The sequence below is a fragment of the Melospiza melodia genome, chromosome 31, assembly GCF_035770615.1.
Source record: "Melospiza melodia melodia isolate bMelMel2 chromosome 31, bMelMel2.pri, whole genome shotgun sequence".
NCBI classification, from domain to species: Eukaryota; Metazoa; Chordata; class Aves; order Passeriformes; family Passerellidae; genus Melospiza; species Melospiza melodia.
In genome coordinates this window covers 1,361,768-1,379,351 of record NC_086224.1, presented here as the reverse complement: position 1 = coordinate 1,379,351, position 17,584 = coordinate 1,361,768, and the positions used below count along the sequence as shown (strand labels likewise).

The 17,584-nt window shown below is 52.3% G+C and overlaps 1 protein-coding gene across 7 annotated transcripts in view; it reads right to left on the bottom strand.

Annotated features, from left to right (window-relative positions):
* LRP1 (LDL receptor related protein 1) overlaps positions 1-17,584 on the bottom strand; it is a 131,320-nt gene that overhangs the window by 102,371 nt on the left and 11,365 nt on the right. For 6 of the 7 annotated variants that reach the window (XM_063179362.1, XM_063179364.1, XM_063179363.1 and 3 more), the window contains exons 2-3: positions 6,148-6,270; positions 245-382 (exon numbers count right to left, since the gene is read on the bottom strand). In XM_063179362.1, coding sequence (XP_063035432.1) covers positions 245-382; positions 6,148-6,270 — 261 coding nt within the window. Of the gene's footprint in view, positions 1-244; positions 383-6,147; positions 6,271-10,706; positions 10,838-17,584 lie in introns of those variants that run through there. The other variant, XM_063179366.1, reaches the window with a different exon arrangement.

Genomic DNA, 17,584 nt, shown 5'->3' with positions numbered 1-17,584 from the left:
GGTTAGCCCCCCTTTCATGGGACCTTGTTACCCCCAAACCTGGTCACATCTCACAGCCTTCATTTGAGAAAAAATATATTTTTATGGCTGCATTGCCATTGAGCCAGCATCAAACCATGACAGCTGAATGTGGTGGGGCTCACATTTAAGAGGAAAAAAACAGGAACCTCATCCCAAAACTCCTCCCCTGTTATGGGGTACCCCATTGGGGACCCCTCCCCATTCCTGGGCCCCCCAAACCTACCCCTGCAGTGCGGGCCCTCGTCGGAGCCGTCGAAGCAGTCGTGGAGGCCGTTGCAGAGTTTGCTCATGTGGATGCACAGCTCTGTGCCCAGGCAGTTGTGCTCGTTGGGCTGGCACCGTGACACTTTGCTCTGGGGACCTGCAAGGGCACCAAAGGGCGCAGGGGTCAGCACGGGGATTGTGGCTCCCTGGGTGCCAACTCACTCCTCGTTCCAAAAATGCGGCATGTGGGGGCCCCTCTGAGCCCGGCACAAGGAGATTTAATCTTCATTATTAACTGGAAAAATTACAAAGAAGGGCAGGTTTTATTTTTAAGCTCCTCTGAAAAGAAGCAAGGCATGGAGACAAACAACAAGCACACCATAAATCCATGAAGGGCCTGAAAGCCCAGGAAAAGCTCCTGCAATGTCCAAGCTGGAGGTGGCTGCAGGGGTGACAACGAGCCCTGCAAATCCTGACCCCTGTCCCTGCCCCAAATCCACATTTCAGGGCTGAACTACCAACACATCTCTGCCCAGCCAAAACACTGAAATCCCATTTTCCAGGGGCTGCTTGTGCCTCCTCACCCTCCCCTCAGCAGGGCTGGCAGAAACAGCTCTGTGGATCCCCCCCGGGGCCCCCAAAAGCAGTGAGAAGAGGGGATCCACAGAGTTATTTTGGTGCTATTTCCACAGCACACAAAGTGTCCAGGCACGCTCCCATTTCATCCCAGTCACCTTCACCAGGAGCTCCAAGAGCAGAGTTTGCCCTAAATAAGCTCCAGCTCTCCTTGGAGAGGAGTGTGACACCACACACAGAGCTCTGTGTGCTGGTACATCCTCACATCACGTCTCTGAGGGACACTGGGGGTGATCCCTGGGCTAAAGGAGGGGATAAAAGCCCTTGGAAACAGAGGGGGCTGTGGGAAGGAGTTTGTGACACTTTTCCCCCCCAAACCGAGCAGGATCCTCAATCCATCCCAGCCAAAACTTCCCTCTGTCCATCCTGGGCAGTGACCCCCATTCCAGCTCAAGGGGTGCCTGGATAATGGGAATTTAACAATTTAACAGGTTCTACATGCACTGAGTCTCCAACACATCCCAGTATGCTCCCAGTAAGCAAACTGGCCTGGCACTGGGGGGATCCTCCAGGGCACATCCTCATCCCACACCTCTGAGGGACACTGGGTGTGATCCCACCATCATCCATCTATCCTTGGGTTAAAGGAGGGGAGAAAAGCCCTTGGGAGCACGGGGGGCTGTGGGAAGGGAACCACAAAACCCAGGATTTGTGACACTTTCCCCCCTCAAACCGAGCAGGATCCTCAATCCATCCCAGCCAAAACTTCCCTCTGTCCATCCTGGGCAGTGACCCCCATTCCAGCTCAAGGGATGAATGAAAAATGGGAATTTAACAACTTAACAAGTTCTAGATGCCAGATCTCTGCCCTGAGACCCAAACACATCCCAGGGTACATCCTCATCCCACACCTCTGAGGGACACTGGGTGTGATCCCACCATGATCCCTGGGCTAAAGGAGGGGATAAAAGCCCTTGGCAGCACAGGGGGCTGTGGGAAGGGAACCACAAAACCCAGGATTTGTGATCCCTTTCTCCCCAAACTGAGCAGGATCCTCAATCCATCCCAGCCTCTGTCCATCCTGAGCAGCGACACCAATTCCAGCTCAAGAGACGCCTGGAAAATGGGAATTTAACAATTTAACAGGTTCTAGATGCCAAATCTCTCCTCTGAGACTCAAACACATCCCAGTATGATCCCAGTGAGCAAACTGGCCTGGCACTGGGGTAATGGGATCCTCAGGATGTTCAGGCTCTGTCACAGCCAGCAGGGATTTGACCTTCCCCTGTTTCCCAGTCCCAGAGCACCCAGCAGATGATCCCTGGGAGAATTTCTTACTGCACAGATTTATTCTTTAGCAGAGGGTTAGGCCCACAGTAATTGCAAATTATGGGTTAATTAAGGAACATCAATATATGGACCAGAAGAATGGAGGGGCTGGAGTGAAGAGCCCAATTCATCAGTCAGAACTGCTCTGCCGTGTCCATTATTCCCTGCAAAGAGCCTGGATCAAAGCACTTATCCCAAACAGGGCCAGGATTAATCCACAAGCCACTTTGTTTGCTTTTCACCATGTTGGTGCTAATAAATGAGCCAATTTATTCCATGTGACAAGCTTGTGGTACACCCCAAGGAGCTGAATTAGATAGGAATGTTTAACCTCAAAAAACCACTCAGGAAAAAATAAAAAAAGGAGAGGAAAAAAAAGCAATTCTTCCTCCTGCTGCAGTTGATTTGGCAACAGCCCAGGGTGATGCAGATGGGGTGGAAAATACAATGAGGGAAGAGCTGGAGGAGCAGGGGTGGGATGGTCACACTTGTGCCATCAGGATGGAAGCACTGAGGGTCCTGGTGGTGCCTCTGGGTCACTTCAGAGCTCATCAAGACCATGCCAAGAGCAGATCCAGCAGGGATCCAAGGCATCCTGAACCCTCAGATCAACGGATGGACCAAGCAGGCACAACAAATTCCTCCCTCAGAGCCCCTCATCTTTGATCTCCGACAGGACGGAGGCTCCTGTCCAAGTCTCAGGAAAGCTCTGTGGAGCAAAAATCTGATGGCGCAAGAAACGTGTGTGAGCCACTCACACCAAACAAGCAAGAAAGGGACCTGAGCAAAACCATGGAATACTTCAAAGGAAAAGGGACCTGAGCAAAACCATGGAACACCTGGAAGGATTCCCCAGGGAGGAAAAGCTGGCACGTGCCTGACAGAATTTCAAGAGCTCCAACAGGAGAACGCGAACAGCGCCGGGCTCCGGAGCCTGAGCAGGAGCAGCGCTCACAGCCCGGCTCAAACACAGATTAAATGAGTAATAAAAGTAAAAAATGAGAGTAATAAAAGTCATTTTTCTCCCTTGCCAGGGAGATAAGGGAGATGAGAGGCTGCTGGAAGTGGTGTGAGAAAAGCTGGCCTGGCAATCCTGGAGATAAAAGGGGCTGACAGGTTAGGAATGAGCCTGGGCAGGAGCAGGGAGGCTCCACTCATGCCCTGGGCACACAGATGTGCCCTGGCACCCTAATCTCCATGTCCTGGGGGGCACAGCATTGCCCTGACACCCTCACAGTGTCCAGAAGTGGGAACTGGGGGAGGTGGGCAGAGCCACTGAGGAACGTGCAGCCCCTCCAGAGATCAGCTGGGGATGGAACTGCTCCTGAAGAAGTGAGAGATTCCAGAGTTTGGGGTCTGTGGTGGTGATAAAACACACAGAGTCAGTCCCACACATGGTGAGGAGAGAGGAGATGCCAGCTGTGGTCTGTGTCTCACAGAGGCTCCGAATTCCCCATCCTGGAAGTGCCAAGGATGTTCCAAGGGGCACAGGGGCATCAGGGGTCCCGTGTCCTCCAAGGATGAGCCCTCAGGGGGCTTGGACCAAACCCAAGACTCAGTCACAGATATGGTGGTGAGGACAGAGATGCCAGGCTTTGGTCTGTGTCTCACAGATGCTCCAAATTCCCCATCCTGGAAGTGCCAGGAGGGCACAGGGGCATCAGGGGTCCTGTGTCCTTCAGGGATGAACCCTCAGGGGGCTTGAACCAAACCCAAGAGTCCTCCAACATCCATGACCTTCTCACAGAGGGTTCATCCACAGCACCAGAGGCTGCTCCCAGGGAAGAGAGGAAGAGGATGGAGAGGGAAGAGCATCCAAGGGGTCCGTGCTGCCGTCACCTGTCCCCGTGGATGGAGCACAGACGCACACAGCGAGCAGAACACGACAATCAGGACGGATTTCTTCCAGCCTCTGAGTCCTCCTGCTGTAATTTTCCAGGGCTGCTGATTGACTGGAGGCAGGCAGCCCATCCCAGCCCCCCATCCCTCCCACGGAGGGGCCCTTGCATCATTTTTGCCTTAAGGAATAAACAAACGTGGAGCAGAACCAGGAGCTGCTCTGGAGGAGATGGTTCTGCCAAGCACAGCGAGAAGGGGGAATCTGGGATGGGGGACAAGGAGATTCTGCTGGGTTCTGTGGTGGCTCTGTCCACGTGGGACATGGGGACGGGTGGTTCTTTGCTCCAGCCTGGCCAGAGCAGAGATCCCAACACAGAGGGACTGGTGTAGCTGCCATCCTTGGTGTCACCACAGCTGCAGACACCCCCCAATTCCCACCCCACACCTCACCTAACCCATGGCTTCCTCCCAGAGAGACTCCACCACCCCATCCAGAGCGTGAAGTGGGAATCTGGGTGGGAGAACGAAGTGGGGACCTGGGTGGGAGAGCTGGGATGGGGGACAAGGAGATTGGGCTGGGTTCTGTGGTGGCTGTGTCCACGTGGGACATGGGGACGGGTGGTTCTTTGCTCCAGCCTGGCCACAGCAGGACTGGCACAGCCACCATCCTTGGTGTCACCACAGCTGTGACCCCCTTGCAGACATCTCCCAATTCCCACCCCACACTTCACATAACCCATCCCAGTTCTGTTCCCTCCCAGAGAGACTCCACCACTCCATCTGAGGGAGCACCTCCAGAGCTGAGCCCAACCCAGCATCCCAATCCCAAACCCCATCTGGGACAGCCATGTCCCCTGGCCAGCTGCTCCCTGGGACTTCCAGGGATCTCCTTCCCTCATTCCCAGTGCCCAGGAATGCCAAGGTGCTGAGGATGAGGGTGACACTGCTGCTGACTCCTCCTTCCTGGTGCACGTCCATTTTGATGGGAACAAAAATAATGAGTGATCCTCTGTTCCCAGGAGGGTGGGATGGAGCCATGGACGGACAGATGGACGGATGGATGGACGGACAGAGGGATAGATGGATGGATGGATGAGGGATGGATGGATGGATGGATGGATGGATGGATGGATGGATGGATGGATGAGGGATGGATGGATGGATGGATGGATGGATGGATGGATGGATGGATGAGGGATGGATGGATGGATGGATGGATGGATGGATGGATGGATGGATGGATGAGGGATGGATGGATGGATGGATGGATGGATGGATGGATGGATGGATGATGGATGGATGGATGGATGAGGGATGGATGGATGGATGGACGGATGGATGATGGATGGATGATGGATGGATGGATGGATGAGGGATGGATGGATGGATGGATGGATGGATGGATGGATGGATGGATGGATGGATGGATGGATGATGGATGGATGGATGGATGGATGAGAGATGGATGGATGGATGATGGATGAATGGATGGATGAGGGATGGATGGATGGATGGATGGATGGACAGATGGATGAATGGATAGATGGATGGATGGATGAGGGATGGATGGATGGATGGATGGATGGATGGATGGATGGATGGATGGATGGATGGATGGATGGATGGATGGATGGATGGATGAGGGATGGATGGATGGATGGATGGATGGATGGATGGATGGATGAGGGATGGATGAGGGATGGATGGATGAGGGATGGATGGATGGATGGATGGATGGATGGATGGATGGATGGATGAGGGATGGATGGATGAGGGATGGATGGATGGATGGATGGATGGATGGATGGATGGATGGATGGATGGATGGATGGATGAGGGATGGATGGATGGATGGATGGATGGATGGATGGATGGATGGATGGATGGATGGATGAGGGATGGATGGACGGATGGATGGATGGATGGACGGAATGGACACCTCCCACCCAAGGGGCTGCAAGGCAAGCTGAGGTAGAACATTGTGCAACGTCTGCCTGGGGTCCTGTAACACCCATGGAGAGATGGAACAAACCCAGAGGAAGAGGAAGAGGAAGAGGAAGAGGAAGAGGAAGAGGAAGAGGAAGAGGAAGAGGAAGAGGAAGAGGAAGAGGAAGAGGAAGAGGAAGAGGAAGAGGAAGAGGAAGAGGAAGAGGAAGAGGAAGAGGAAGGCATACATACATATCTCGGGAGATTCATCCGAGCCATCGGGACAATCCTTCTCCCCGTCACAGCGCCAGCCCTTAGATATGCACGTGATCTGATCTTTGCATGCAAACTGTTTGGGGCTACAAGTCTTCGGTGCTGGATGAAAAAAAAAAAGAAATAAGGATAATAAACAACATCAGTTTTCTTCCCAAGGACAAGTTGTTTCAAAAAAAAAAAAATCAAATTTCAATTAAAGGCCAAGATTGGTTTGAGTTTTTATTTTTTTTTTTTTTTTTGAGGGGATGATTTCTTTCCTATGGCTTGGCAGAAGTTTGAGCCCGGCACCGGATCCATCAAGCTTGCCCCTAAGGAAAGGAGGAAATTTAAGCTGGAGCATTAATTACACCGGGAGAAAAGAGGAGTCGGGCGCTGTGATGCACTCGCAGATTTTAAAGATCATTTAACTTGGATGAATTAGCTCCTGGGAGCCAGAGGCGCTTCGTTTTCTGTGCTAGGCAAGAGAAAAAACAGGGCAAAAAACAAGAAAAGCCAAATGAGAACAAATTAAAAAGTAATAGTTTTTTAAATCATGAGGACAGCAGCGGGATGGGGATCCATCCATCCCATGGATGGACCCCAGGGAAGGCTGACCCCACATTCCTCATGGGACAGGGAAAAGGGACAGAGGGAAAAACTGCAGGAAAAGCCAAAATCCGGAGTTTGGGGAGGGAGAAAGGCTGGGAAGAGGCTCCTGCCTGTACCTTGGGGGGGATCATTGCAACCCCTAAACATCGGCTGCAATCAGGGGTCATTGAAATGGGGGGCAATGAAATGGGAGGGGTCATTGCACCCCCCAAACATGGGCTGAAATGGGGGTCACTGAAATGGGGAGGGTCACTGAAATGGGAGGGGTCATTGCACCCCCCAAACATGGGCTGAAATGGGGGTCACATCCATGGGGGGGGGGGGGTCACTGAAATGGGAGGGGTCATTGCACCCCCCAAACATGGGCTGAAATGGGGGTCACTGAAATGGGAGGAGACATTGCACCCTCTCAAAAAAAGGAGAGGCTGCAATGGGGAGTCACTGAAATGGGGGGCACTGAAATAGGGGTCACTGAAATGGGGGGGGGGGTCACTGCCATGGGAGTCACAGCCATGGGGATCACTGCCATGAGGGGGGGACATTGCACCCTCCCAAAAGGAGAGGCCATAATGGGGTCGGTCACTGAAGTGGGAGTCACTGAACCACGGGAGGGTCACAGCCATTGTGGGGGGGTCACAGCCCTGGGAAGGGGGGGCACTGAAATGGGGGTCACAGTCATGGGGTTGTCACTACCATGGGGGGGTCACTGTCCAGCCCCAGCCCTGGGGGTGGCCGGAGCTCTTGCAAACCCAACACAACTGTGAGCCCTTGTTCACCACACACGCAATTCCCGAAACATTCATCTCGTGGCATCCCTGCTCTCCTGCCAAATTCCCCTCTCCCAGGATCCACTTCACTTCCTGCTCAGCCCGGGAAAGGGGGGGGATCTGTGATCTGTGATCTGTGATCTGTGATCTGTGATCTGTGATCTGTGCCTGCATCCTCCTCCGGCCAGGGGGCTGCTCCTGTGGAGCACAGGAGCCTGAGACGGGAGAGGATGAGGATGATGCTGTCCCTAATCCCCATCCCATCCCTGAAGGGTGGGAGGACACTTCCCACCCTGTCACAACCCTCAGGGCTTTGCCTGATGCTGTTTGCTGTGCTGGGAGTGTGGCTCCTCCTGCTAACCTGCTTCTCCTGCCTCCTTTCCTCCCTTCCTCACCGGCGGCGTGGGAGCTGCTGCTCGGCTCTGCCAAGATGGAGACTGGACAGATTAAAATGGATGAAGCATCCCTGGCCTTCCTCTCCACCTTCCCAAGCCTGTCCACCTTTCCTTTCCTCCCACCATGCTCAGGGAAAGGATCCTCTGCTCCAAATCCAGCCCTTCTACCCCATCTTCACACAGAGCTCATCTGACACCTCAATCTCCCAGCCACAGGCACATCCAGGGCAGGATTCATTAAGAAAACTTGGCCTTCTCCTCCACCTTCCCTGTCCCCTTTCCTCATCCTCCCATCAGGCTCAAGGACAAGATCCTCTGCTCCAAATCCAGCCCTCCCACCCCCTCTTCACACAGAGCCCAACCCTAACCCTAAACCCTAACCCTAACCAGAGCTCATCTGACTCCTCCATCTCCAGCCACAGGCACATCCACGGCAGGATTCATTAAGAAAACTTGGCCTTCCCTTGGCCTTCTCCTCCACCTTCCCTGTCCCCTTTCCCTTTCTTCCCACCAGGCTCAGGGACAGGATTCTCTTCTCCAAATCCAGCCCTTCCACCCCCTCTTCACACAGAGCTCATCTGATGCCTCCGTCTCCCAGCCACAGACTCATCCCAGAGTCTCATCATTCATTATTCGTTAAGAAATCTTGGCCTTCCCCTCCACCCTCCCTGTCCACCTTTCCCCATCCTCCCATGAAGCTCAGGGACAGGATCCCCTGCTCCAAATCCAGCCCTTCCACCCCTTCTTCACACAGAGCTCATCCCTTCATCACAGAGCTTCCATCTCCCAGCCACAGGCACATCCAGGGCAGGATTCATTAAGAAAACCTGGCCTTCCTCTCCACCTTCCCTGTCCCCTTTCCTCATCCTCCCATCAGGCTCAAGGACAAGATCCTCTGCTCCAAATCCAGCCCTTCCACCCCCTCTTCACACAGAGCCTAACCCTAACCCTAAACCCTAACCAGAGCTCATCTGACTCCTCCATCTCCAGCCACAGGCACATCCAGGGCAGGATTCATTAAGAAAACTTGGCCTTCCCTTGGCCTTCTCCTCCACCTTCCCTGTCCCCTTTCCTCATCCTCCCACCAAGCTCAGGGACAGGATCCTCTGCTCCAAATCCAGCCCTTCCACCCCCTCTTCACACAGAGCTCCATCTCCCAGCCACAGGATTCATTAAGAAAACCACAGCAAAGAGCTGAGACTCTCTTGGATTTCCTGCTCCTCCTCATCCTCCCAGGTCTGCAGCAGCCACAGCGTGACCTGTGGCTGTGGCAGCCACTGCGACCCACAGGTTTCACTTCCCAAAGGAGCAGGCAGAGCTAAAGGAGGGCAAATCCATGGGAAACCCATTGCCAAGTGGTTGTTTGTGGGATGGGAAACCAGGAGCTTGTTTTGTACTGGAGGCAGCAATCACAGAATTCCCAGAATCACAGGATCACTGGGTTGGAAGAGACCTTAAAGATCATCAAGTCCAACCCAGCCCCAACACCTCAACTAAACCCTGGCACCCAGTGCCACATCCAGGTTTGTTAAACACACCCAGGGATGGGGACTCCACCACCTCCCTCTGCCCTGGGAATTCCCAAAATTCACAGAATTCGCAGAATGACCAGGTTGGAAGATCCATCACTCAGCACCAGCACCTCCATGCTGAGCATCCCCAGCTCCAGGACCAGGGCAGGAACACGTGGGATTCCTTCCAAGCACTGACACCATCCTGAGGACACCTGTCCTTCCAGACAGGAGCTTCTAAATCTCTGAGTCTCCTTTTCTCCAGGCTGAACACCCGCAGCTCCCTCAGCGTTCCTCACAGGGTTTGTGAGGAACCCTCAAGCCCCTCTCCAGCCTCGCTGCCTCCTCTGGACCTGCTCAAGCATCTCAACGTCCTTCCCAAATTGAGGGGCCAGAAGTGGATAGACCACTTGAGGTGACACCATCCTGAGGACACCTGCCCTTCCAGACAGGAGCTGATCCATGCAGGATGACTCCAGAGAGCTCCTCACCACCACAGGGCACCCAAATCCATCCAAACCCATTCCCAAGCACGGGAAGAACCAGAGGCACCACCAGAGCTCAGGTGCAGCCTCACCAGTGCTGAGTTGAGGGGCACAATGACCTCCTGGTCTTGCTGGATGACTCCTTCTACCATTCCTGGAGCCATGATCTCCATGCTGAGCATTCCCAGCTCCAGGACCAAGCACTGACACCACCCTGAGCACACCTGCCCTTCCACCCATGCAGGATGACCCCAGAGAGCTCCTCACCACCACAGGGCACCCAAATCCATCCAAATCCATTCCCAAGCATGGGAAGAGCCAGAAGCAACATGGGTCTGGCATGGCCACCATGGCTCAGGTGTGACCTCACCGGTGCTGAGTTCAGGGGCACAATGACCTCCTGGTGCTGCTGGCCACACCATTCCTGGAGCAGGGATGCTGGAAGGAGCCATCACTGAGCACCAGCACCTCCATGCTGAGCATCCGCAGCTCCAGCACCAAGCATTGACACCATCCTGAGCACACCTGCCCTTCCAGACAGGAGCTGATCCATGCAGGATGACCCCAGAGAGCTTCTCACCACCACAGGGCACCCAAAATCATCCCCTCCACCATCCCCACCCAAAATCATCCCCTCCACCATTCCCACCCAAACTCATCCCCTCCACCATTCCCACCCAAACTCATCCCCTCCACCATTCCCACCCAAACTCATCCCCTCCACCATCCCCACCCAAAATCATCCCCTCCACCATCCCCACCCAAACTCATCCCCTCCACCATCCCCACCACGGGAAGAGCCACAGGAACCACGGCTCAGAGCAAGGCGAGGATGGATGGCGATCACTCCCGAGGCTCCTCAGCATTCCCTGCTCACTCCCTGCCCTGGCACAGCGTGTTCCACAGCGGGTACAACACCCTCAGTGCCAGGTGGACAATCAGAGAAGGTGTCTGTGTTCATGCATCCCTCTCCCAGAGCCAAAACTCCCTTCAGCAGCGGGGATGGGGAATAAAGGAGCCTTCATCCCACACAATGGGCGGCTCAGAGCGGGGCTGGGGCAGCTGCAGGGACACGTCCCTGCCTTGGCAGCCAGAGGAGAGAGACCCCGGCTCGAAAAGGGGACTTGAAAGGGACAAAACCGCGCTAAAAACGCAGCAGAAGTTTGTCAAAATAGGTGAGAGAGGAAGGGGAAATAAACACACCCAAAGGAGGGTCCGAAAGCAGAAAAAACGGCACTAAAACGTGGCCAAAAAAAAAATTAAAAGGGATAGGAAAAGTGGAGAAATAAAAGGGTCTCAAAACAAAAAAAAAAAAAGGGCCAAATGATGAGTGGGATGGTGGGAAAATAAACACACCTAAAGGAGGGTCCAAAAAGAGAAGAAATGGCATTAAAATGTGGCCAAAAAAACATTAAAAGGGACAGGAAAAGTGGAGAAATAAAAGGGTCTCAAAAAAGGCACATAAGAAAAAGGCCTCCAAAAAGGCACGAAATTAAAGAGGAACCCAAAAAAAGGCCCTACCCCAAAAAAGGGCCAAAAGATGAAGGGAAAATAAACACCTAAAGGAGGGTCCAAAAAGAGAAAAAATGGCATTAAAATGTGGCCAAAAAAACATTAAAAGGGACAGGAAAAGTGGAGAAATAAAAGGGTCTCAAAAAGGGCCTTACCCCCAAAAAAAGGGCCAAAAGATGAAGGGAAAATAAACACCCAAAGGAGGGTCTGAAAGGAAAAAAATTGAACTAAAATGTGGTCAAAAAAGGGAGAGGAAAAATGGAGAAATAAAAGGATTTCAAAAGAGAGCCTACCCCCCAAAAAAAGGGCCAAAAGATGAGGGGACAAGTGGGGAAATAAATACACCCAAAGGAGGTTGCAAAAAAGGAAAAGTGGAGAAATTCAAGGGTCTCAATTCATGGCCACTTTTCCCAGTCAGAGCTGAGCCCCTGTGGGACCTTCCCAGCTTGGAATTTGTGACACAAAACCTCGGAGTCACCCAAGACACAAAGTCAACCACAAAATCCACCAAAACCACATCAGCCTCTTGAGGCTTCATTTCTCTCCCCCACATCGTCCAACCTTTGTCCCCAAACTACAGAAAAAAAAACCAGGATTTGTTCCCTTTTTTTGTGTTTCAAACCAGGATTTGTGCTGGTTTTTTTGTGTGTTTTCAGAACTTCCAGGGTCCTGGAGTTCCCTGGGCTGCTGGAGCTCCAGGCTGATCCTCAAACCCCAAACCCAGCAAATTTTCCGCCTCCCAAAAGCTGAACTAAGTAATAGAGACGTTTAAAATACCAAACCCTCAGGTCTGAGGCACATTTTTCCAGGGTGCTTTGGAGTCACCCAAGACACAAACTCAATCACAAAACTCACCAAAAGCACTTGAGGCTTCATTTCTCTCCCCCACATCATCCAACCTCTGTCCCCAAACTACAGAGAAAAACAGGATTTGTTCCCTTTTTTCTGTGTTTCAAACCAGGATTTGTGCTGTTTTTTCTGTGTTTTTAGAACTTCCAGGGTCCTGGAGTTCCCTGGGCTGCTGGAGCTCCAGGCTGATCCTCAAACCCCAAACCCAGCAAATTTTCCGCCTCCCAAAAGCTCAACTAAGTAATAGAGACGTTTAAAATACCAAACCCTCAGGTTTGAGGCACATTTTTCCAGGGGGGGAATGGGAAAAGGAAAGGCTCAGCTGTTTGTTTTGCATTTAAGCACACCATCCCAAAACAGTTCAAATGCATTTTTGCCATTCTTCCATCCGGCCCCCCTCGGAAAGGGGAAGATTCAAACCAGATCCCTGCTCTGGAGCTTCCAGGACCTCAGGGCTCCAGGCCATTCCCACAGGTATGTGGTGGAGCTGGGGGATGGGGACAGCCCATTGCTGAGTAAATATTGACTTTAAAATACAGTTTTTCCCCCCCTTTTTCCCCTTCCAGTCGGACTATGGAATCACGAGGCATTCACCTTCCTCAAACAAACAAAAAAAAAAAATTATTTGGAGAAGGAAAACCTGGCTCTGGTGTGCCAGGGGTGTTGGGGTGGCAGTTCTGGGACAGGCTCTGGATGTGGGGGCTCAGATGGGCCCTGGACAGGGTCCACTCTGATTCTGCCCCTTTTTGGAACCCCCTCAAGGAGACAACAACAAATCCAAGCAGAACCAAACCCCCACCATCGCCTCAGCCCCACCATTCCAGTGCTTCTCTGGTTTCCCATCCCTGATTTCCACCAGCCCTGACCAAGGGATGATGCTGGTGGGAAGCGGCTGCAAGATCCCACCTGCCCCCAGACCCATCCTGGGGTACAGGCAGGGCTGTCGCCCCCCTTTCACACCCCAGAGGGACAGACAGGATGAGCTCACCACCCTCTCCTCATCCCCACATCCACCAGCACATCCCTGGCTCTTTCCCACTGATCCTATTCCAGATTCTCCCATTTTTGCCCACCTGGATATTCCCCATGGCAAGGGACACCCATGGGACATGGATTGGGAGCCACTGGATCCCTGCACCGGGCACCCCATGGAGATGCCATCCCAATGTCCCCTCTTTGGTGTCAAGCAAGAGGTGACAGCTCCAGGGTCCCCAGCCCCTCTGTCACACCCCAGAGGGACAGACAGGATGAGCTCACCACCCTCTGCTCATCCCCAAATCCCACCAGCACATCCCTGTCCCTTTCCCACTCATCCTGCTCCACAAATTCTCCCATTTTTGCCCACGTGGACATTTCCATGGCAAGGGACACCCAAGGGACAATCATGGATTGGGAGCCACTGGATCCCTGCACTGGGATGGGGAGATGCCAATCTCCCAATGTCCCTCTTTGGGGACAAGCAAGAGGTGACAACTCCAGGGTCCCCAGTCCCTTTGTCACACCCCAGAGGGACAGGCAGGGCTGTCATCCCCCTGGTCACACCCCAGAGGGACAGGAAGGATGGGCCCAGCACCCTCTCCTCACCCCCACATCCCACCAGCACATCCCTGTCCCTTTCCCACTCATCCTGCTCCACAAATTCTCCCATTTTTGCCCACGTGGACATTTCCATGGCAAGGGACACCCATGGGACAATCATGGATTGGGAGCCACTGGATCCCTGCACTGGGACGGGGAGATGCCAATCTCCCAATGTCCCTCTTTGGGGACAAGCAAGAGGTGACAGCTCCAGGGTACCCCAGCACGGGCACTGGGATGGAATTCCCATCATCCAGGACCTGCCTCCAAAGCCAGACAAAGAAACAGAGCGAGGATGTGGGGGGGGACAGGGAGGAGGAGGAGGAGGAGGAGGAGGAGGAAGGACGGGCAAATGCATCCCAAGGGAGGCGGGAGATGGAGGCAGGAGCTGCCCACAGCATCGCCGAGGAGGGGGAAGGGGGATTAAAAATGATATAAAAATGATATAAAAACGATATAAAAATGATATAAAAACGATATAAAAATCACACTGCGGCTCCCAGGGCTGCCTCCTGCATCACCTGACTTCAAACGCATCCGGGGAGGAGGCGATTTCCATCAGGAAATGTGCGAGGAATGCGCTGCCCCCTCCCCATCCCCTTCCCCTCCCGCTCCCCGGGCTCCAGCAGCTCCGCCGCCCTCAGATGAAATCCATTAAAAAGAAAAAAAAAAAAAAAAAAAAGGAATAAAGGAAAGATTTGCATTTTAAACCAAATTCAGGAGCCGTGCTGGAGCGATCCCCGCCTCCAGCCCGCAGCAGAACGAGCTGAAAAATGGAAGGAGATGGAGCCGGATGAAAGGAAAGCTTTGGTATTGTCAGAAATGAGGGTAATAATAAAAAAAAAAAGGAAAAAAGGGAAAGAAAAAATAGAAGAAATAAATAAGAAATAAAGATAAGATAAAAAAATAAAAATAAAAAAAATAAAAATAAGAAATAAAAATAAAAGGAAAACAGGAAAAAAGTAAAAAGAATAAAAGGAAAAAGAAGGGAAAAAAAAAGAAAAAAAAGAAAAAAAGAAAAAAGAAAACAGGAAAAAAGAAAACAAGAAGAAAAGAAAAAAGGAAACAAGAAAAAAGGAAAAAGAAGAAAAAATGAAAAAAAGAAATAAATAATAAAGAAAAAAGAAAGAAAAAAAAGGAGAAAAAAGAAGAAAAGAAGAAAAAAGGAAAAAGGAAAAAAAAGAAAGAAAAAAAGAAAAAAAAAAAATAAAAAAATAGAAAAAAGGGAAAAAAGAAAAAAGAAAAAACAAGAAAAAAAAAAGAGTAAAATAAAACAATAAAGAAAAAGAAGAAAAAAAAAGAAAAAAAAAAGAAAAAAAAAAGAAAAAAAAAAGAAAAAAAAAAGAAAAAAAATATTAAAAAAAGAGCTGGATCATCCAGACCGTGGTGGGGAGGGGCAGCTTCATCCCCACAGCCAAGGGAGATTCAAGGGAGAATCCCATTTTTTTGAGTATTATTCTTTTTGCAGCTTATCTGCAATTTAAATGAAAAAAAAAAAATGCGAGGTGGGGTGGGGAGAGGAAAAAAAAGGGAAAGAAAAAACCATTTACAGCCAGGAAAAAATGGGCTTAAATCCTCCGAGTGCAGTTGGACGGGGTTCAATCCCTGCCAGGGTGCCCTGTGTGCCCTTTTTTCCCTTCCTCAGAGGATGGATGGGGAGGAAGGAAAAAAGGGGACCCCACCTCCCCTACCTGGGAGCCTTAATCCCCGAGGGATGTTTATACCCTGAGCAGAGCGGGGAACCCAAACAGGATCCGCCGTGGTTATTTATGGCCGGTGGCTGGAGCTGATAAGGCTCCCTCCAGAGCCCTGGAATGAAGCAATTCCACAGGATAGATTAATAGGCATTTCATCCCAGCAGCTGGAAGGGAGGGAGGATGGGGAGAGGAGAGGAGAGGAGAGGAGAGGAGAGGAGAGGAGAGGAGAGGAGAGGAGAGGAGAGGAGAGGAGAGGAGAGGAGAGGAGAGGAGAGGAGAGGAGAGGAGAGGAGAGGAGAGGAGAGGAGAGGAGAGGAGAGGAGAGGAGAGGAGAGGAGAGGAGAGGAGAGGAGAGGAGAGGAGAGGAGAGGAGAGGAGAGGAGAGGAGAGGAGAGGAGAGGAGAGGAGAGGAGAGGAGAGGAGAGGAGAGGAGAGGAGAGGAGAGGAGAGGAGAGGAGGCTGCCAGGGCCTTGGTGGGGCAGGAGGGTCTGTGCTTCCTCCCAGCAGGCCCGGGCATCAGCTCGCCAAGGCTTTCAAAGGGTTGGAGCGCGGCCAGAACCATTGGCCTTAATTCATTAGTCAACTCAATTTCGCTGCCTCCGCAAATAAGGACTTTGTCTGGGACGGGGAAACGGAGCAGAGCAGCTATTGTGCCCTGGGAGCGGGCAGAAAGGGCCCTTTGAGAGGACACTCTGCTGGAATAAAAGTCACTTTTATCCCAGAATAATTAGCATGCTCTGAGTACGCTAATTATTCCGGCATAAAGGGACTTTTATTCCCGAGCAGAGCGGGAAGCTGCTCTGGATTCGGCTCCACCTGCTCCGTGTGAACGGAGCCAGGGATGATCCAGCTGGGATTTGGGATCCTCGGGGTGGATTTGGGATCCTTGGGGTGGATTTGGGATCCTCGGGGTGGATTTGGGATCCTTGGGGTGGATTTGGGATCCTCAGGGTAGATTTGGGATCCTTGGGGTGGATTTGGGATCCTCAGGGTAGATTTGGGATCGTTGGGGTGGATTTGGGATCCTCGGGGTGAATTTGGGATCCTTGGGTGGATTTGGGATCCTTGGGGTGGATTTGAGATCCTTGGGGTGGATTTGGGATCCTCGGGGTGGATTTGGGATCCTTGGGGTGGATTTGGGATCCTGGGGGTGGATTTGGGATCCTCAGGGTAGATTTGGGATCCTCGGGGTGAATTTGGGATCCTTGGGGTGGATTTGGGATCCTTGGGGTGGATTTGGGATCCTGGGGGTGGATTTGGGATCCTTGGGGTGGATTTGGGATCCTCGGGGTGGATTTGGGATCCTTGGGGTGGATTTGGGATCCTTGGGGTGGATTTGGGATCCTCAGGGTAGATTTGGGATCCTTGGGGTGGATTTGGGATCCTGGGGGTGGATTTGGGATCCTTGGGGTGGATTTGGGATCCTCGGGGTGAATTTGGGATCCTTGGGTGGATTTGGGATCCTTGGGGTGGATTTGAGATCCTTGGGGTGGATTTGGGATCCTCGGGGTGGATTTGGGATCCTCGGGGTGGATTTGGGATCCTCGGGGTGGATTTGGGATCCTTGGGGTGGATTTGGGATCCTCAGGGTAGATTTGGGATGCTTGGGGTGGATTTGGGATTCTCAGGGTAGATTTGGGATCCTCAGGGTAGATTTGGGATCCTCGGGGTGAATTTGGGATCCTTGGGGTGGATTTGGGATCCTTGGGGTGGCCAAACCTGTGGCTCCTCACTGTGGCTCCCAATCCATGGGATTTGGGATCCTTGGGGTGGATTTGGGATCCTTGGGGTGGATTTGGGATCCTCGGGGTGGATTTGGGATCCTCGGGGTGGTCACACCTGTGGCTCCTCACTGTGGCTCCCAATCCATGGGTGTCCCTTGCTATGGAGAGTGTCCAGGTGGGCAATAATGGGAGAATGTGTGGAACAGGACCAGTGGGAAAGAGCCACCCCAACCAGAGCAGGGTCACCCCTCAGGAGATGCTCTGAGAGGCTGGAGAACATCAAGGCATGAGGAGATGGAGCTCCAGA